The sequence below is a fragment of the Peromyscus maniculatus genome, chromosome 1, assembly GCF_049852395.1.
Source record: "Peromyscus maniculatus bairdii isolate BWxNUB_F1_BW_parent chromosome 1, HU_Pman_BW_mat_3.1, whole genome shotgun sequence".
Taxonomy (NCBI): Eukaryota; Metazoa; Chordata; class Mammalia; order Rodentia; family Cricetidae; genus Peromyscus; species Peromyscus maniculatus.
In genome coordinates this window covers 30,211,653-30,232,731 of record NC_134852.1, presented here as the reverse complement: position 1 = coordinate 30,232,731, position 21,079 = coordinate 30,211,653, and the positions used below count along the sequence as shown (strand labels likewise).

The 21,079-nt window shown below is 55.2% G+C and overlaps 1 protein-coding gene across 2 annotated transcripts in view; it reads left to right on the top strand.

Annotated features, from left to right (window-relative positions):
* Clptm1 (CLPTM1 regulator of GABA type A receptor forward trafficking) overlaps window positions 1–16,821 on the top strand; it is a 31,016-nt gene extending 14,195 nt beyond the window's left edge. For both annotated transcript variants that reach the window (XM_006994867.4, XM_042272025.2), the window contains exons 3-14: window positions 4,019–4,142; window positions 4,822–4,980; window positions 6,603–6,720; window positions 10,879–10,964; window positions 11,615–11,735; window positions 12,158–12,402; window positions 12,894–12,987; window positions 14,259–14,449; window positions 14,711–14,806; window positions 15,089–15,224; window positions 15,831–15,998; window positions 16,100–16,821. In XM_006994867.4, coding sequence (XP_006994929.1) covers window positions 4,019–4,142; window positions 4,822–4,980; window positions 6,603–6,720; window positions 10,879–10,964; window positions 11,615–11,735; window positions 12,158–12,402; window positions 12,894–12,987; window positions 14,259–14,449; window positions 14,711–14,806; window positions 15,089–15,224; window positions 15,831–15,998; window positions 16,100–16,377 — 1,816 coding nt within the window. In that variant the 3' untranslated portion in view covers window positions 16,378–16,821. The remainder of the gene's footprint in view (window positions 1–4,018; window positions 4,143–4,821; window positions 4,981–6,602; window positions 6,721–10,878; window positions 10,965–11,614; window positions 11,736–12,157; window positions 12,403–12,893; window positions 12,988–14,258; window positions 14,450–14,710; window positions 14,807–15,088; window positions 15,225–15,830; window positions 15,999–16,099) is intronic.
* Window positions 16,822–21,079: the final 4,258 nt, after the last annotated feature.

Genomic DNA, 21,079 nt, shown 5'->3' with positions numbered 1-21,079 from the left:
AGAGGATTTATTGCATATTTTTATTTTCCTTTTTGTTTTGTTTTGTTTGTTTTTTTCGAGACAGGGTTTCTCTGTAGCTTTGCACCTTTCCTGGATCTCACTTGGTAGCCCAGGCTGGCCTCGAACTCGCAGAGATCCGCCTGGCTCTGCCTCCCGAGTGCTGAGATTAAAGGCGTGCGCCACCACTGCTTATTTTCCTTTTTGAAGCAAGTGTTTGGTTTGGTTTGAGACCAGGTTGCGCCCCGTAAGTCCAGTCTGGCCTGGAACTTGAGCAGCCCTCTTGCATCTCTCTCAGGTGTGGGAGTCACAGGCATGAACCACCATGCCCCATTTACTCAGAGAAGTTGGGAAGCCTAGGTGCATAGAGGAAGGGTTTTGTCCCACAAGCCCTCTGAGAGGGTTCCTGAGATAATACACGGATGCCCTCACATGCACTCCTGTGAAACTCCTAGGACCTGAACCTGAACTGGTCCGGCACTGGTCCAGCCGGCCTTGTGCCCCATGGGGAAGAAGGATAGAGGGCTGAGAACCCACAGACTCCTCTGAGTGGGGCAGTGCTGCTCCCATACTCTCCTTCGGAGTAGTTACTGAAGCGGGAGCTCCTCATGAAGGCTTCCGGGGTCCCCAGAGGGCATTGGCTCCAGACCTTTGTCAGCTTTGTGCAGCAGGGAGCAGGTGGCTCAGCTGGGCTGCAGCCCCTGAGACCCCAGACCCCAGGGCTCCTTGGCTTCAACAGGCAGAGGCAAGTCCCTGTGCCCGGTCCTGCCCTAATGGGGCCCAGCCGGGAGACACCAACCCACCGAGCGAGCGTTCACTCCCAGTACTTTTCCGTTTAGCCCAAGGCCTTGCACACGCCAGGGCAGCCTCTGTCACTGGGCTCCACCCGGAGAGCAGCAGCACATGCCTTTCTCTCCTGGTGGACTGACTAGTGGAGCAGCTGACATGGGAGAGCATTCATGGGGCGGGTACCAGGCTCCGTAGTGTAGCGCCATTCCAGCTTGGGGAAGGTGCAGCCTTCACACCCCACCTCGAAGCTCACAGAAGGTTGAGTCTCAAAAGCCGAGAGGGGATGTTGGCAGTGTACTCGTAGTCCTAGCGGTTGGGGAGTTGAAACAGGACTGTGAGTTCTGGGCTAACCTCAGCTGCAGAGGGAGACTGACTCAGAAAGCCAACCGAGGCTGGTGAGATGGCCCAGTTCGCAAGCATGAGAACCTCAGTTCAGATCCCTAGCACCCACGTGTGGCCGAATGAATCTGAAACCTTGACCTTGGTGGCAGGAGGCAGAGACAGGATCTCTGGGGCTTGCTGGTCAGTCAGCCCAACCCAGAATCCATTCTTTTTCAGAAGACAGGGTATGACAGTGTTGCCCAGGCTGGCCTTGATTGACTCTGGGCTCAGAGGATCCTCTTGCTCCGCCTCGGAATTAGAAGCATGTCGCCAAGCCCAGTTGCAGCTTTCTCTTTCCTTAGTGTTTCTGGTCTGTAGTTGGTTGATTCCTCTGATGGAGACAGGGAGGGCCTTTGTAGCTTTGCTATGTCAGTATCATTACAAGTAGAAAATATATTGATAGCACGTGCATGCGCACTTGGTGTGTGGACAGATTGTATGAAGTGGTGGAGTGGAACGTGAGGCCTTGCATAGACTGGACAAGCTCTGCACCGTTGAGCCGCGTGTTGTTCCCATAGCTCTTAGTGTATAGGAGTTTTGTAAAGCCAAGTTATTTTAATATGTTGATTGACTTTAATGTTTGGTCTTAATTTTTAAAAAACATTCTCTGTGAGAGAGTGAGTGTGTGTGAGAGTGTGTGCATATGTGGTCCACATGGCAATGTGTGTGGAGGCCAGGAGGGGCATCATCCTTTAGATCTAGAGTTTTAAGAAATGTTAGTTACTTTTCTGTTGCTGGGATGAAATACTCTGATAAAAGCACCTCAAGGTAGAAAAGGTTTATTTGGTTTATACTTCAGGTTACATTGAGGGAAGTCAGGGCAGGGATCTGGAGCAGAAACTGGGGGAACACTGCTTGTTGGCTAACTCGCATGCTTAGATATAACTTTCTTATGGCCTAGGATCACCAGCTTAGGGATGGTACTGCCCACAGTGGGCCTTCTTGTATCAGTTAATAATGAAGACAGTCCTTCACAGACATAGCCAGTCTGTGGCAGTTCCTCAACCATCTGTCTGGCCCATTTTGTTTTATTTTGTTGGGTTTTTTGTTGTTGTTCTTTGTAGGTGGAGTTTTCCTATCCCAACCGCCTGGTTCCAAATAAATACACAAATGCTTGGCCAAGCTCAGGCTTATTACTTGCTAGCTCTTAGATTTAAATTAACACATTTCTTTTGACCTGTTTATCACCATGTGGCCATGGCTTTACCTGTCCTCTAGCATGTCTTGCCTTCTGGGCGGCTGGCTGGCGTCTCTCTGACTACACTTCTTCCTCCCAGCATTTTCAGTTTGGCTTTCCTGCCTAGTCTTAGTCTGCCCTGCTATCGTCCAGTCAGCTTTTTTATTATTTATTTATTTTATGTGCATTGGTATTTTGCCTTCATGTCTGTGTGAGGGTACGGAATCCCCTAGAACTGGAGTTACAGACAGTTGTGAGCTGCCATGTGGGTGCTGGGAATTGAACCCGGATCCTCTGGAAGAGCAGCCAGTGCTCTTAACTGCTGAGCCATCTCTCCAGCCCGCAGCTTTTTTATTAACCAATGAGAGTAATACATAGTCACAGCATACAGAAGGATTATTCCATAGCAGTTCTTGTTTTGGAGATAGGATCTCACATGGCTCTGGCTGGCCTTGAGCTCACCATGTTGTCGAGGATGACTTTGAACTCCTGTTCCTCTTGTCTCCACTTCTCAAGTGTTCGAATCACAGCTGTGCACCACAGTCCGTAATTAGCTTTCTCAAGCCTTTTTGGTTCTTTTCCTTGGGAGAGTAAGTCTGAAAAAGTTGTTCAAGCTTGGCCTGACTGCCCAGGCCAAGTAATCCAAGGTGAAGAAATCTCAAGTTCAAGGCCAGCTCAAACACCTTAATAAGAACCTGGCTCAAATGAACAATAATAAAATGGCTGAGGATACAGCTAACTGCCAAAGGTGAGAACCCACCAGTGAAGGGCTGGGGTGTGGCTCCATGGTACAGCCCCTACCTAGAATCCCCCAGTGAGGGGCTGGGGGTGTGGCTCAGTGGTAGAGTCCCTGCCTAGAATCCCCCAGTGAGGGGCTGGGGTGTGGCTCCATGGTACAGCCCCTACCTAGAATCCCCAGTGAGGGGCTGGGGGTGTGGCTCAGTGGTAGAGCCCCTGCCTAGAATCCCCCAGTGAGGGGCTGGGGTGTGGCTCAGTGGTAGAGCCCCTGCCTAGAATCCCCCAGTGAGGGGCTGGGGTGTGGCTCAGTGGTAGAGCCCCTGCCTAGAATCCCCCAGTGAGGGGCTGGGGTGTGGCTCAGTGGTAGAGCCCCTGCCTAGAATCCCACAGTGAGGGGCTGGGGGTGTGGCTCAGGTGTTGGGGGTGTGGCTTAGCAGTAGAGCACTTGACTAGCACGTGAGAAGCCTCAGTTCAATTTCTTAATACCACAAAAAGGAATCCACCACTGCCAAAACTGGTTTTCTGTGGCTGAAAAGGCTAGCCCACTCCCTCCAGCTTTTTTAGTCTGCCATTGAAATGGGAAAGTAATTGCACTGAGGTTTTTTTCCAGTACAGTGGGAAGATCTTTGGGTCTTCCTTAGGGCAGAGCACCTGACTGCCGTAGACTAGCACCTCTGAGCCCGAGTGGCTGAGCCCCATGGCCCATGTGTGACGAGGCCCCGGAGGGTCAAGGAGGTGGTCCTGTGAGGATGGCACCTCCTTGCCCAGGGCTTCTTGGGCCTCTGTCCCGGGAGCACCTTGCCCCCACCAGTCCCACGCCGCTCTCTCAGTTGCCTCAGACCTCAGAAAGCAGGCGGTCGGGGCTGCTTTGGAGGTGGATGCCCTGGATGCCGGCGTAGGGCTCGGGGCCTCACCTGCCGCTGTTTCCTTCCTCAGGATCTTCATCATCTGGGCCATCAGCAGCTGGTTCCGCCGAGGGCCATCCCCTCAGGACCAGTCAGGACCTGGAGGAGCCCCACGTGTCGCCAGCCGCAACCTGTTCCCCAAAGACACTCTAATGGTAATGTGAGGTGGGAAGTCACTTGAGGGGCTGGGAGCGTGATGTGTTCAGGGCCGCAGGATGGGACCGTTCCTGGCTGCTCTGGCTCTGTGGACATGTGGGACTTGGATGCTCTACCCCATCGGCGTAGGTGACTCGGCCACCCGAGAGACTCTGAGAGCAGGACTCTGGGGAGCCCTGAGCCGTCTTCCCGCTTGTTGTGCACCTGTTGCAACAGGGTCCCGGGTGTTTTCTTCCAGAAACGTGCTTGGCCTCCCTGGGTCGTGGGTGACAGGTGCCTGGGTCCACCCAGGTTCTGAGCTGCAGCTCAGTCACCAGCCCTCACTGTCAGCCCTCTGAGGTCCACGTTCTCTTCGGCTCTGTTGCTGCATTTCCCAGCCTGTCACCAGGCCAGTGCCGAAGCGTAGATCCTGAAGAGGGCCGAGCAGGGAGGGCTCACCAAGTGGGCCTCCCCTTCTGAGGCACGGGCCCTTGACTTGTTTGCCGCAGCTCTCCACAGCCATCCGTGGGGGTCCTGCTCCCTCTTGTGCTTCAGTTTGTTATTGGCAGGCTGGGGCTCCTCGATGTCACAGCTCAGGGCAGAGACAGCATATGACAGAAGCAAAAGTTGAGTTTACCCGTCTCCACTACGCGCAGCCCACAGATACCATCATCCCTTACCCCCTCGTGCTCTCCGCAGAACCTGCATGTGTACATCTCAGAGCATGAGCACTTCACAGACTTCAACGCCACCTCGGCGCTCTTCTGGGAGCAGCATGACCTGGTATACGGTGACTGGACCAGTGGAGAGAACTCGGATGGCTGCTATGAGCACTTTGCAGAGCTTGACATCCCGCAGGTAGACCTACCCCCGCCCCGGCCTGTCTTGGGTCCTCAAAGCCACCTCCAGCGTGGTGTGATCCCCAGCTTTAGTCAGCCAGTCTCGGTAACCGTCCCTGCGGGCCTGCTCAGCACAGTGGGGCCCTGCAGCATGGCTTCAAGGTTATACAAGGTCATACAAATGAACAGCAGCGGGGCATTTGCCGTGCAGGCCCTCTGCCCCGGAAATTGAGAATTTGCAGCTGGGTGTGGTAGCACTCCCCCGTAGTCCCAGAAACATGGACAGCTGAGGCAGGAGGTTTATCACGAGTTCAAGACCAGGCTGGGAATTATGGGAAGACCTGTCTCAAAACAGAATGCAGCTGTCACTGCCCCATGTGACTGTCACTGTCTCCTGTAACTGCCGTTGTCTGCTGTCCGTGTGGTAGGTGACACTGGGGTTAGCTGTACCTTAGTAGCTTCCCCAAGGCCAACAGCTAGTGTGAGGTTCTCTTGGCTCCCTGACTCTGGGTCCAGTTGCCTGCCTCCTCCAGGAAGCCTTCCTTAGCTTGTTTAAGTAGTTCTCCAGTCTCACTGCCTGTTGGGCTTCTGTAGTTGAGGCTAGGCATGCCGGGTCTTCTGTCTAGGCACAGATGTGTGTTAGAAAGCCTTGGCACCTCGGAGGGTGAGGCTGAGTGTAGCAGTCGCTATCCCATCACGGTCTGGCAGAGGCCTGGGCACACACAGACGTCCGGCGGCTTTGTTCATTGTTGGCAGCTGAGCTGCCTAGAGCACCTGTCTTGCACACCGTGTGAGTACTGGAGAGGTGGACGAGACCCCTGCCTACATGAGTAGTTCAGGCTAGGCTTGCTGTGTAGCAGAAGCTGGTTTTGAACCCTTAAACTTCCTGCCTCGATATCCCAGCTGCATGGATTATAAGAATATGCTGTCTTACCTGACCTCAGCCTCCCCTTTTACTTTACATGTGAGATAAGGGCTCGCTGAGTTGTCCAGGCAGACTTGGACCTCACGGGATGGCAGAGCTCCTGTCCTTTGTGCCCAGTAGGCTTTGGGATGGGGAAAGAGAGATGCCCCACCCACCTCTGAGTGGCTGGAACTCAGCAGACACAGCTCTGTGACTCCAGTGATACTACTGGCTATACTCTCAAGGCCAGGCCCTTTCTTGAGGTTCAGAGAAAGATGGGGGACCAGTGAGCTAGTCCTGGGGACTCATTGCAGCCTGTCTCATCAGCAAAGCAGGCTCATGTTGCGATCCTGTCAGGGTGCAGGGTCAGAGTGTAGGGATGCCTCCGTGGTGCGCTAGAGCAGGGCTGGCCAATGGCAGCGTCCTTGGCTGGGTGCTCTGGGCAGGCCTTGCTGCAGCGCTAGGATGCCCGCGTCCCACAGCTGAGGCACTGAGTCCTGTGAAGGAAGCAGGAGCTTACGTCAGCCAGGGCAGCTCTCAGTGTTCGGTCCAGCTGGTCCCGACCTGCAGTTTGTCCTGCTCCAGCATTTGCGGCAGGACCAGTCAGCTGCACTCCATGCCCTGAGTCCTCAGGAGATATATTACTGGAGAGTCGGAAGTAAGTGGAAGCTGCTGTAGGCAGGTGACGAGCAGCCTTGGCGTTCTGTTTCCCACCCCCTGGCTACCTTCTTTTGCAGAGTGTACAGCAGAATGGCTCCATCTATATCCATGTCTACTTCACCAAGAGTGGCTTCCACCCAGACCCCCGGCAGAAGGCCCTGTACCGTCGGCTTGCCACTGTCCACATGTCCAGGAGTAAGTCGTTTCCCTTCTGACCCTGGTGGACCCTGCTGGAGTGTGACAGGCAGTCTCGGTTCTCTAGAGAGCAGGAACTCTGTGCTGTGAGCACTGGGGATTGATGAGACAGTGCTGGCCTCACTCGTCTGTTCCTGGCTCTGGGACACTCAGGAACCTGCCAGGGAGAGCAGGTGACTCTGCCTGTGATGCATGCATGCCTGGAACACAGCGAGAGAGTTGAGGGGCTGAGGCAGAGTTTTGAGTTTGAAGCCAGCCTAGGCTTCTTAGCAAGAGCCTCAGTGAAAGCAAACAGTAAGAAGGGCAGGTCGAGCATGGAACTCTGAAAGAAGGTGAGGGTGGCAGTCGGCTGGAGTGGAGGAGGAGCAGAGGCAGATGTGGGGCAGTGGGTCTGCAGCAGCTGGAGTGGAGGAGGAGGAGCAGAGGCAGATGTGGGGCAGTGGGTCTGCAGCAGCTGGAGTGGAGGAGCAGAGGCAGATGTGGGGCAGTGGGTCTGCAGCAGCTGGAGTGGAGGAGGAGCAGAGGCAGATGTGGGGCAGTGGGTCTGACAGCAGCTGGAGTGGAGGGGGAGGAGCAGAGGCAGATGTGGGGCAGTGGGTCTGACAGCAGCTGGAGTAGAGGAGCAGAGTCAGATGTGGGGCAGTGGGTCTGCAGCAGCTGGAGTGGAGGAGGAGCAGAGGCAGATGTGGGGCAGTGGGTCTGACAGCAGCTGGAGTGGAGGGGGAGGAGCAGTCAGCCAATGCAGCAAACCAGGTGTGGCGGTGTACAGCTGTGATTCCAGCATTGGAGGGTAGAGGAGGACCAGAAGTTCAAAGTTGTCCTTGCTCCTTGCTTACTTAGGGAATTCAAGGCCAGCCTGGACTGTGTGACACCCTGTCCCCCGAAAAAGAAAAAAAAAAAACAGCCTACTTTTCTCCCAAGTCTGGGGCAGCACTGTCTGTGGAGATGGGGTGTTTGTAGTTTCCTACTGCAGAAAGCCTATAGGGAAGTAAATAAACCACCTGATCAATAATAACAGCAGGCAGAAATACACTGAGTCCTGTGTGGCGGTGAGTACCTTAATCCCAACACGGGTGAGGCTGAGGCAGGTGGATGGTGAGCTCAGGGCCATCCTGGGACACACAGTAAGCTCCAGGCCATGTAGCCAGATCCCATCTAAAAAAACGAAGACAGTAGCCAGGCAGTGGCCCTGAGTTAGTGAGGACCAGAGTCTTGTCCCCAGCATCCATGCGGACTGCCGAGGCAGTCCAGCCAGCCCTCAGGTCCTCAGTGCGTGAGGGAGAGAGCCGTCCAGACAACCGGTGTCTGTCTCGGGCGACCACATGCCCACCACATGCCCACGCACTCACATGTGCTCCCACCCACGGGAAAGAGAAAAACAGAGGAATGATACTGAATTCAACATACTACTTCAACCTAGGATTGGTGGAAAAGAACAGATATGAGACTTTACATTGTTTGGGGGCAAGTGTCAGAGTGAATTTTGTGTCACACCCACAGCTTGTGCCCCGCTGTACCAGGCACCTGTGGCTCCACGCTGGAGCAGCTTTATAGGCTTGACCTTCCAGAGCAGGGCTTCTCTGCTCCCATGGGACTGGGACATTTCTTATTAGTCTCCCTCTCTCTCTTTCTTTTTCTTTTCTTTTTTGTTTTGTTTTGTTTTTTCAAGACAGGGTTTCTCTGGCTGTCCTGGAGTTCATTCTGTAGACCAAGCCTTGAACTCAGATTTTTTTGTTTGTTTGTTTGTTTTGTTTTTCGAGACAGGGTTTCTCTGTGTAGCTTTGGAGCCTGTCCTGGAACTCACTCTGTAGCCCAGGCTGGCCTCGAACTCACAGAGATCCACCTGGCTCTGCCTCCCGAGTGCTGGGATTAAAGGCGTGTGCCACCACTGCCTCCTCAAACTCAAATATCTGCCTGCCTCCTCTGCCCTTGAGTACTGGGATTAAAGGGGTGTGCCTTCTCGCCCAGCTTTTTTTTTAATTAGATTTTTAAATTTTATGTGTGTGTTATGCTTACATGCATGTATGTGCAGCATGTGCATTCCTAGTGTCCGCAAGGGTCAGAGGGCATCAGGTCCTCTGAACCTGGAGCTGCTGGGTTGTAAGCCATCGTATGAATGTGCACGCACGTGCCTGCTTGTGTTCCCATCTCCAGTCTGTTTTATCAGCCCTGCCTGTCTCTTACAGTCTTGAAAGTTGACAGCTTCCCTCCTCCCTGGAGCATGCCCCTGCAGTTTATCCTCTGAGATACTCATTTTCAGGTGCCTGCCACTTCAGCTGGACGTGGGGACCTGGTTTCCAAACAGTTCCTAGAGAAATAGTGGGGATGATGTTGATGTTAGTAAGAGCAGCAGGCCCTGGCGAACTGTGGGTTTTTCCTTTTTCTCCACGGTAGTGACAGGGCCTGGGACATGGTATTTATTAACTCACCAGCATCTCTTAGATGACAAGAGCTAGCATCTTAGCCCAGAGCTCCATGTTGGCCAGTTCCCTTTTCCCATGTAGGGATGGAATGGGGCAGCTCAGAGCAGTAGGCCTTGGTTTTGCTTGCCTCCTGGGGGTGGAACTCAGGACTTTTCACACACTAGATGAGTGCTGTGCTTCATCTACAACCCCCAGCCCCTCCCTGGGGGATTCTAGGCAGGGGCTCTACCACTGAGTCACACCCCCAGCCCCTCACTGGGGGGTTCTAGGCAGGGGCTCTACCACTGAGCCACACTCCAGCCCCTCACTGGGGGACTCTAGGCAGGGGCTCTACCACTGAGCCACACCTCCAGCCCCTCACTGGGGGATTCTAGGCAGGGGCTCTACCACTGAGCCACACCCCAGCCCCTCACTGGGGGATTCTACCCCTGACAATCTTTTTTTTTTTTTTTTTTAAAGATTTATTTATTTATTATGTATACAGCATGTATGACTGCAGGCCAGAAGAGGGCACCAGATCTCATTACAGATGGTTGTAAGCCACCATGTGGTTGCTGGGAATTGAACTCAGGACCTCTGGAAGAGCAGTCAGTGCTCTTAACCTCTGAGCCATCTCTCCAGCCCATACCCCTGACAATCTTAAGCCCATTTCATCATTATTTTAATTTTTTGTTATTGTTGGTTTTCTGTTATTGTTCTTTGAGACCGGGTCTCTGTGTTTTCCTGGCTGGCTGTCCTGTAACTCACCAGGCTGACCTTAAACTTAACAGAGTTCTACCTGCCTCTGCCTCTTGAGTGTTGGGATTAAAGGCTGTTTTTATTTTGAGAGGGTCTCACGAGGTTGCCTGGGCTGGCTTTGGACTTACTCTGATCCTCTTGCCTCAGCCATTAACTACCTGGGATTACTGGCTTGCACCATGAGGTTCAGCAAGGCACCAGTTTTCCTTCTCAGCATAAATTAGAGCTGGCGGCATCCAAGTTGGGAGGGCGTGGTCAGCCCTTTGCTCTTGTTTCGGGCAAGGTAGCGGGAACCCTGGTAGCCTGACCTTAGCAAGAGGAAGTGACTCCACTGTGGCTGGGGATTCACAGTTTCAGAGTTCTCAGGCTTGCTTCTCACCCACTGGCCCCAGGCCTTCTTTGGAATGGTTCTCTGACTCCTCCATGTATGGCCATGTATTCAGTGGCCTGTCCAGGTGGCCGGGCACATGGGTGAACTAGGAGACAAGTGTTTGTGTGTGTGTGTACTGATGGAGGGCCGTGAGGACTTATACCGTCCAGGAGAGGGACTGCAAAGCCTCCTTGAAGAGGATAGAGCCAGTGTGGCAGCTCACGCCTATAGCCTTAGCTGAGGCAGGAGGGCAGCCTCAAGCTTCAGGCCAGGCTCAGTTGCCTAGTGAGACGCTGTTTCAGAAAAGCAGAGCGGCACTGCAGTTCAGGAAGGAGACCTTAGGAGGGCTCAGTGGCCTGGGGTGGGGTCCAGGCAGATGGCGTCCTGCTGGCCTAGGGGGCGACCAAGCAGGTTTTGAAGGAGGGAGGCTGTTTTGTGCCTAGGTGACTGTAAGTGGTCCTTCTCTGTAGAGGTTGGATAGTAGTTCCCAAGATTTAGGGGCTGGTTGGGGCTGCTCAAGTGATGTCTTCAGCAACAGGAAGCCAGGACACAGCTGCCATGGGACCGCATTCTGGCATCCAGGCTCTTAAGTATTCACAGGCTTCCCCCACCTTCCTCTGCCTACAGTGATCAACAAATACAAGCGTAGGCGATTTCAGAAAACCAAGAACCTACTAACAGGAGAGACAGAAGCTGACCCCGAAATGATCAAGGTAAGCAGAGGGGGCTAGTGGGGCTCACGGTGTCACCTGGTTGCAGACAAGCCTTGGTCAGGCCAGGTGGCTGCCACCTCTGTGACCTTCCCTGGGAGGATCCAGGGATGTGGCAGGTGCAGAGGAGACTGCAGACAAGGTTAGCAGCACAGGCAGCCCTGGGGTGGATCTGGCCAGGAGTCCATCTCAGACGGGAACCCTTGCTCCAGGTTACAGTGGCCGCAGATGGAGAGGCCGGATTGACACTGTGTGGCTGGCACAGAGCGGGCACTGGGGGTGGTGGGCTGAGCAAACCAGGGCCTTTCTCAGAAGGCCCATGAGCTCACCTTTCTTTCCGCATGGTTTTGGGCAGGAGGCGTGGTCCCAGAGTGGAGTAGGGCCACACGATGAGAAGGGATGCAAAGGTGCTTTCTCTAGGCGAGGTGTGGTTTCATGCGCATGACCAGCCTACCTGTCTGTCTCCTGCCTTCCGGTGAGAAGGTGGAGGACGGGCGGATCTCAGTCTGCTGCCAGGCTCAGGTGATGGGCACGAGCATGAGCCTCCCAGGCATGGCTGTGGCGGCTGCTCTCCGGCCCAGCTGTCATGGGAGGGCACGAGCAGTGGTGGCTGTGGGCCTGAGGCCTACCACTCCTTTCCCGCCTCCCCACAGAGGGCGGAGGACTATGGCCCTGTGGAAGTCATCTCACACTGGCACCCCAACATCACCATCAACATTGTGGATGACCACACACCATGGGTGAAGGGCAGCGTGCCACCCCCACTGGACCAATGTAAGCCCAGCCAAAAGCTCAAGGCCCGTGGCCTCCTCTTCCCCCGGCCCCATCTGAGACCCTTGTAGTTGTATGCTGTCCTGACGCGCCGTGCCTCTGTCCTCTCTCCCATAGTCCTCCTGAGCCAAGGCCTGGCCACCATGGGTGGGAGTTAGGCTGCAGAGCTGTCCCTGAGTGTCAGTCCACAGCTGGTTTCTCACCCACTCTGTAGAGCTGGGGGCACATGGCCCCCAGTGTAAGCTGTACTGGAGACGGCTTTAGTGGCCTGCCTTCAGGGCCACACCCTTTGCCGCTGCCGTTTTCCATTGAGATTCGGGGAGCCTTTTGCTCCTCGTGGTACAGTCAAGCAGTGCTGTGCAGTGTCTCGGCCAGGCTGAGCAGTGCCCCCCCCCCCCCCCCCCCCCCCCCCCGTGTGTCCCCAGATGTGAAGTTTGATGCCGTGAGCGGTGACTACTACCCCATCATCTACTTCAATGACTACTGGAACTTGCAGAAGGATTACTACCCCATCAACGAGAGCCTGGCCAGCCTCCCGCTGCGCGTCTCTTTCTGCCCGCTCTCGCTGTGGCGCTGGCAGCTCTATGCCGCACAGAGTACCAAGTCACCCTGGAACTTCTTAGGTGACGAGCTCTATGAACAGTCGGACGAGGAACAGGATTCGGTGAAGGTGTGTGCGGTGGCCATGGCCAAGGGGAAGTGGAGACTCCCACCCAGTGTTCCCCCAGACCTGGTTTCACAACTGCCTAGGCTCCCCGCTCCAAGCGGTGGGCAGGAAGTGGGCCCCCAACCCTGGTGACCTGGCTCCCTGACTTCAGTCCTCTGCTTTCTCCCAGTGTCTTTTCTGTCCCTTCCTGTGTCCTCTATCATCATCTCGTGTGTTCTGGGGCTGGGCTGGGCTGGGCCACGGGTGGACGCCATCCCTCACTGTTCTTCCCTGTTCCTCCCTCGTACCTCGCCATCTCTGTCTCCAGTGTTAGCTCACTCTCCCCTGCCCTCCCCTGGCCTGCTTTCCTCTTGCCCTTAACACTGTCTCTCCGGTGGCCCTCGAGTGGGTCTGTGGAGGTCCTGCCTGGGATCCCAAGGGACATGTGGGGAACGGTTCTTGGAAGGGAGAAGCCCCAGCAAGGACAGGCCATGCTCATAAGCTCCCCTCCCCAGGTGGCCCTGCTGGAGACCAGCCCGTATCTGCTGGCCCTCACCATCATCGTCTCCATCGTCCACAGTGTCTTTGAGTTCCTGGCTTTCAAAAATGGTAGGCATGGGGGCCCGGGATGTCAAGGCAACTGGCAGAGGCAGTATCTGCTTCCTGTTTCCTCCCCTGCCTGGGGTCTCTCGCCTGCACTTTAGCTGGCGAGGGATAGTGACCAGGCAGAGCTGAGGGAGGGAGGGGCTGGCCTGCTGCCTGGGCCAAGGCCAGGGTGGCAACACCAGGAAACAGGGCGGGGAACTCCACAGCCAAGAGAAAGGGAAGCCCCGGGGCTGCTCCCAGTGCCCTGCCTGTCAGGGAGGCCCCAGCATGGAGCCACCCAGCTCGGGAACAGCCATCTCTGCTCACCTCCAGGTGAGGAGGCAGAGACTCAGTGAACGAGATTGCCGGCCTGCAGCTCACCGCTCTGCTACGGCAGCCCTGCCCGTGGCTCTGTCAGCTTCCCGGCCTGTGGCCCACAGTGTGGGGGCTGGGGGTACCCTGAAGCTCCTGGAATTGGCAGGAGTGATGGGCACCTCTGTCAGGCTGACACTGCACAGTGAAGCTGCCTTCCTTCCAGAAGAGTTCTCAGTGGCCTCTCCCGAAGGCCTTACATGGGGAGCTTCCCTGTGCTCTGCTAGCTCGGCCCCAACGCCACAGAGCAAACCCCAGACAACGAAACTGAGAGCATTGTCCCAGAGGAGTGGGCAGGTGCTGCCATTGCCGCAGCAGCAGGCCTGAGCTTGGCTCCGCCCTTGCGCCAGGTGCCCCCATCCAAGAAGGGGTTCTGAGCCCTTGGCCTCCAGACCCTTCCCCACCGTTTGGGGTTGGATGACCTTGTGAGTGGGCTGTGCTAAGCCCCAGGTTTGGGCGTGTGGGCCAGGGTCCATGCTCCTGTGTCTGTGGTCTAGCTTGACTTCTAGAAACCGGGCGCCAGGGAGACCAGGAAATAGAAGGATGTTGTCAACTCAGGTTCCCCAGGTGTCCACATGGACACCAGAAACCAGGACTTGTCCATGCCCCAAGGATAGCCCACAGTTGGAGTGGGAGGCCAGACGAGAAGGTCCCCAAGCACGTACCCTGGATCTTCCTGTCCAGGGGAGGTAGGGTGGTATTGTGTGATACCGACCTGGTGACCGCCCAGGTTCTACCATGCAAGGCTGTACACCTCAGGGTCGCTAGCCTTGTGCCCTTAGCACCTGAGTGTCCTCACTAGAAAACAAGGGACAAACCCCGCGGTGCAGGGTGTTTTTGTCCTGTGTGCCCTCTGCTTTGGTGGGAGAGATTGCAGCAGCCCAGGGAAGGCTGCTGATCACCTGTGCCCACACCCTCTGCAGACATCCAGTTCTGGAACAGCCGTCAGTCCCTGGAGGGTCTGTCAGTGCGCTCCGTGTTCTTTGGCGTTTTCCAGTCCTTTGTAGTTCTTCTCTACATACTGGACAACGAGACCAACTTCGTGGTACAGGTCAGCGTCTTCATTGGGGTCCTCATCGACCTCTGGAAGATTACCAAGGTCATGGATGTCCGGGTGAGTCGGGCACCGTATTGCTGTGTGACTTGTAGGGTGGGAAGGGGGTCGCCTGCCCAGCCAGGCCCTGCCTTGGTCTCTAGGGGTTTCCCGACGCCTGCCTGGCTCCCAGGACCTAGGGGATTTTCGCAACAGGGGATTTTTTTGGGGTCATATTAGGGCAGGGGAACTGGGAAGAGTAAGGAAGGGCAGGGGCCATTTCTGGCTGGGGAGGGGCAGGGGCCAGGTCCCAGCTGACCTTGACCTTCTTCCCGGTTCCAGCTGGACCGGGAGCACAGAGTGGCAGGAATCTTCCCCTGCCCAACCTTCAAAGACAAGTCCACCTACATTGAGTCTTCAACCAAAGTATATGATGATGTGAGTGACCCCACCATGACCCTGGGGTGGTCGCCAAGCACCCACACTCATGAGAGAGGCTGGGCTGTCGGGCCTGCCTGCCGGTGTCACTGCCAGGCCTATGTCACCCCTGTGTTCCCCGCCTGCCACATCTACTTCCTGGCCAAGTCCAGAGTTCCCAGAGCCACCTGGAAATTCCCCTGGCCCAGCCTGCTGGACCAGGTGTGGGTGGATGAGGACAAGGAGTGGGGTCACTGAACAGGGCCTGCAGAGCCAGCCCCAGCCCGTCCTGTGACCCCACAGATGGCGTTCCGGTACCTGTCATGGATCCTCTTCCCGCTGCTGGGCTGCTATGCCGTCTACAGCCTTCTCTACCTGGAGCACAAGGGCTGGTACTCGTGGGTGCTCAGCATGCTCTACGGCTTCCTGCTGACCTTTGGTGAGCAGGCCACCTCTCCCCTGCCTGCAGGGCCTGGCCTTGCCCCACCTAGAGAGTGGTGCCAGCAGACCGACCATCTCAGGCCCTGTTCTCGTGCCACACTGAGCACTGCAGCCCGGCTCTGGCCAGTAGGGGAGGCAGAGCCACTTGAGACGGTGCCCATCCAGTGTGGGCAGGCATGGGAATAGGAGGCCCTAAGGAGGCTTCTGCCCTGGACAGAGAGAGGAATGTGTGTGTTGGGGGACCCCAGAGTGCAAAGAGAAGGCAGGCACTCACAGTGAGGAGGAATACGGACAAGAAAGGGTACACTTAGGTGGGGCTTAGGAACCACTCTGAGGAAAGGATGCCTAAACAGTCCCTAGAGGTGACCGGGAGGGACCACACAAAGATCTGGGTGTGATGACTCACCAAACACGCTTAAAACTTGGGGAGCTGAGGTAGAAGAATCTCTGAGGTCAAGGCATCCTGGCTATAGCCTAAGCCCCTGTCTCAAAAACAAAACAAAACAAAACAAATTGTTAGAAGGAAAACGCAAAGCCCTGGGGTAGGCTCTGCTGGCGGGGCAGAGTGAGCTGGGGTGACTGGTGAGGGCCTGTCTTCCCTCAGGTTTCATCACCATGACACCCCAGCTCTTCATCAACTACAAGCTCAAGTCTGTGGCTCACTTGCCGTGGCGGATGCTCACCTACAAGGCCCTCAACACCTTCATCGATGACTTGTTTGCCTTTGTCATCAAGATGCCTGTCATGTATCGGATTGGCTGCCTGCGGGACGGTGAGGCCCAGGGGACGCAGGGACACGGGATGCAGTGGGCAGGAAGGAGCCTCGGTCTCCAGTGGGGTGGACCATGTCCCTCACACCTGTCCTTCCCCCAGATGTGGTCTTCTTCATCTACCTCTACCAACGGTGGATCTACCGCGTCGACCCCACCCGCGTCAATGAGTTCGGTATGAGTGGAGAGGACGTCTCGGCAGTGGCATCGAGGGCCCAGGCGCCCTCTGCGGCGGCGGCAGGGGCTCTCACACCTGCGTCCAGCACAGCGGTCACCGAAGAGGATGCCTCCACAGTCCCCAAAGCCACTCCTGGGGCCTGCACTGCCAGCCAGCCCCAGGAAGCCCCTCCAAAGCCAGCAGAGGACAAGAAAAAGGATTAGCCACTCGGGTCCTCCTCATCTGCTCCTGGTGACCACCACCCACCCCCGGCCCCTCAGCTCCCCTCCCTGTCGCCCTCTTCCTGGACAGTTCGGGCCGGGGCGGCAGGAGGCCCCCTAGGGCCAAGGCCCAGTGTGTGAGATGGGGCCAGGCAGGCCGGGGCTGGCTGTATGTATGTGGGCACCATCGGTCGTCTTGTCTGTCCGTCTGTTCCTGTGTGTTTGCAGACATCTCGCCCTGCCAGCCCGGCACCATCGGGAATCATGGTGAAGCCAGTATGGCGCCGAGGGTGGGCCAAGCGGGGAAGGGGCCAGGGCTCCTCTGAGGGGTGCCTGTGGTCCTCCATCATCTTGTCCCTCATCCCCTGACCACCCCGCTCCCAGACCGCCACCCTTTAACACAGTCTGGATTTAATAAATTCATATGGGTGTTTAACTTAAGCTCAACCACAGCACCTCCTCGGCCTTCCTTGCCTGGAACGGGCAGCTGGCTCGGGTCTGGGAGGGAGACCTGGAGGTAAAGGACAGGGAATTTTAAACACTGCTCACCTCGCATGAGCAATGCCCTGGGTTTAATCCCCAGCACTGCATAAACCAACCATGGTGCTCCCTGCTCGTAAGTCAAAACTAACCTGGGCTACAAGCAGCCCTGTCTTTTTTTATTATAAGCCACAGTCGTCCTAGGGTCCCCCATGCTATGTAGCCTCCATGGTTCTGTGGGTTGCAGTCTGATTGTTCTTTATTTTATATCTAGAATCCACTTATGAGTGAGTACACACCATGTTTGTCCTGGGTCTGTGTTACCTCACTCAGGATGATATTTTCTAGTTCCATCCATTAAGCAGCCCTGTCTTAAAGAGATGGTAGGTGAAGGCATTTGCTGCGCAACCCTGACAACCTGGGTTTGCATTGTGCCACAAGGCCACAGTCTGATCACTAGAACACACACAAGGCAGAAAGGAGGAGGGAACCGAGGGCAGTGGTGTCTGCCTACACACACACACACACACACACACACACACACACACACACACACACACACACACACACACCTTAGACTCCCATGAGGCTGCCGCCGGCTAACAGAGGCCACTGCCAAGAGGGACAGTCCCTAGTCAACACTCCTGGATGGGGCTTGTACCAATTCACCTGGGCTGCAACAGGACAGAGTGAATTCTTGGGGGCCACTGCAGTGTCCCTAAACAGTGTTGGCTTCAAGGACCCAGTTGAGCTGTCAGTACCCGGAGCTGGCTCTGTTTACCTACTCCAGAGAATTGGCGGCCACTGGAGTATTTGCTGTGTCTTCCCAGACACTACAGTTGTCCGTGCTGCAAGAGGCCCTGGACTAAGGGTAACCCAAGGTTCCTTCAGGTTCCACCTGGTGGAGTGATGCGTGGAAGTCAGAGGACCTTACTCACAGGGCAGTGTGGGTGTTGTACCCATTCTGCTTGCTGGGCTCCTATTCCACCTGCTGTGGCTCCCCAGTGTCCTCAGAAGAATACAAAACTCCTACTGGGTGAGATCTTGGGGTCTTTCCTGGGACCCAGGTACCCCCAGGATGCATTGGTGTTTCTTCTAGGACACCTCTCACCCTCGAGTCCCGAGGCTCTCATAATAGCTCTGCCCACTGGTATATAATGGCAGTGTGACTGTCCCTTCACTGGACCAAGACATACTTGTGAGAACATGGCTAGGGTTGTCTTGGTGACTGCCATGTCCATTTGCTTTCACAGACATCTGAACATATCCAGAGCACTTACTGGGGTGATGGATGGGTATATAATATTCAGTCAATTGCTCCCAAGCCCCTCTGGGCAGAGACAGCATAGGACAATTCTGGTGTACACAGTGGGGCCCAACATCATTCCAGAGCAGCCTTGTGAAGCTCACAACCTGTCCGGAACCCTAGAAACTTGTGCACAATGGCCTTACTTCATCCTTGATTTTGAGAGGCCAAGGAAGGAAGATTTGAAGTTCTTGGCCAGCCTGGGCTACAAAACGGGAGTTAGCATGGTGGCACACACCTGTCATCCCAGCACTTGGGAGGTGGAGGCAGGAGGATCGGGAGTTCAAGGTCATCCTCACTGACTGTGAATGGAGACAGACCAGCCTGGGCTACGTGACACTGAAACAATGAAAAAAGGAAACCCCGCTCATGTGCCTTGTGCTGTCTTAAGCTTCCAGAACAGCACCCAGCACTGTTACATTATGTAACCATATTTTCACATTCACAACATCCCTTTGAAGTTTGTGCTGTTGTTTATCTGTACCTCCAGATGAGAAATTTGTTGTTTTTACAGCTGGGCACAGGGGTATACACCTTTAATCTCAGCACTCAGGAGGCAGAGGCTAGCCTGGTCTATGTAGCCTGACAAGGAGTTAGAGGTTTGAATGGTGCAGGCTCATGGAAGAGCTATGACAAGGGTCAACTGTACCATGTCCTTATTGAACCCTCACAACAACATCCTGTTGGGGAAAACTCAAGTCCAGAGTGGGAAATCAATTGCCTGGAGTCATATCACCGTCCAGAAAACCTAGGATTTGAGCACAAAATATTTGATTCAGAACCCTGAAATTAGAACTTCTTTTGGGAGACTGCTTATTTTTTGAGGCAGGGTCTTGCTATAGGTAGTCCAGACTAGCCTAGAACTCATTGCAATCCCCTACCTTCCAAGTGTTGAAATTACTAGTGTGAGCCATCTTGCCTGGTGCTCAGATTTGCTCTTGAATTCACAGTCCTACTATCTCAGACCCAAGACTGGTGTGAACCACCGTGCCAGCTTGGCACTTGCTTTCTCGATGCTGGACAACCAAACTAGGTGCTCTTGCATGCTAGGCAGGGGCTCTACCACTGAGCCACACCCCCAGCCCCTCACTGGGGGATCTAGGCAGGGGCTCTACCACTGAGCCACACCCCAGACCCTCACTAAGGGATTCTAGGCAGGGGCTCTACCACTGAGCCACACCCCAGACCCTCACTGGGGGATTCTAGGCAGGGGCTCCACCACTGAGCCACACCCCCAGCCCCTCACTGGGGGATTCTAGGCAGGGGCTCTACCAATGAGCCACACCCCAGACCCTCACTGGGGGATTCTAGGCAGGGGCTCTACCACTGAGACACACCCCCAACCCTCCACTGGGGGATTCTAGGCAGGGGCTCTACCACTGAGCCACACCCCAGCCCCTCACTGGGGGATTCTAGGCAGGGGCTCTACCACTGAGCCACACCCCCAGCCCCTCACTGGGGGATTCTAGGCAGGGGCTCTACCACTGAGCCACACCCCAACCCCTCACTGGGGGATTCTAGGCAGGGGCTCTACCACTGAGACACACCCTGAACCCCTTGTATTTCTCCTTTCCCCCTCTTCGTTTTGTTTGTGTTGAGACAAGGCCCTGCTATGTAGCCATTGTCCTGGAATTCACTGACAAGTAGTCAGTGAATCTCCTCCTCTCCAGGACATATACCTGGCTACAATATTTTTGTGTGCTGCTGAGGATACAACCTAGGGCCTCATACATGTTAGGCAAGCAGTCTATCACAAGCCATATCCTCAGCCCTACAGTTGGAAAGCCTAAAGGAAAACACTGATGTGGCTGGTAAGCCTGAGGATGAAGCTTATACTATGGGAAATGTCCACCTTGAACTTACCTACTACACTGGTACATTATCCATCTGGTGCAAAAAGAAAAATAATACAATTTCCTATGAAAGTTACATGATATTCCCATTTTCATAGTCATCAAATTAAGCTCTATTAGAAAGCAGCCACACTCCTGATTATTTATGGTCCTTGACTGTTTATGTGCAATGGCATATTTGAGAATTAAGACCATTTGGCCCTCCTTAAAGTCTGGGTCTAATCTCTTTCATAACAAGAAAAAGTTTGCTCTTAGCTGGGCATGATAGTAGGTGCCTGTGATCCCAGCACTCAGAAGACTGAGGCAGGAGGATTGTCATGGGTTCAAATGCCAGCCTGAGCTACATAGCAAAATCAAAACATCGCTCTTTGCTTTGCTCTGTAGCAGTGGTTACCGGCGTCACCCCATTCACTGCTGCAGTGTTCTGTCTCCTGGGAGCAGGAACGGGGCCTGGTTTCAGCTGTCATAAAGAGATCACCAAGGGGCTGAGACCGTAGCTCAGTTGGTAGAGTGCTCTTCTAACATGCATGAAGCCCTGGGTACAATCGTCAGTATTGCATAAACTAGGTGGTGGTGCATGCCTATCGCCCCAGCACTTGGGAGGTGAAGGCAGAAGGACTTGAAGTCCAAGGTCATCCTTAGCTATACGGAGAACTGGGAGCCAGTCTGGGCTAGATGAGACCCTATCTCAAATTTTTTAAGTAAAAACAAATGATCATCAATGGCTACTAACTTCCCGCTCCTGAGGTCCCTTCAGCCCGAGACACAGCAGGTTCAAGTCCTGGTGAGGGAGCAAGGGGTGGCCGTTTCTTAGCTTGTTCTGCGGGTAGGGGGCGAGTGGACTCCAGCAGGCCTCAGTGGTCTAGGCCAGCGCAATGGGCAGCGACACGCACCAGACCCTGCGCAGTGCCAAGCCTGCTCTTCCCGGCCGGCCCCGCCCCCGCCATCACGTGACCAGCGGGGGTTTTCCCATTCCTTTTGGCGTGACGTCACGGAGGGGTGCAAGCCAATGGGTGTGCAGGCCGGCGGCGCCGGGGAATTCCGCCGCCCCGCCCCCGCCCGCCGC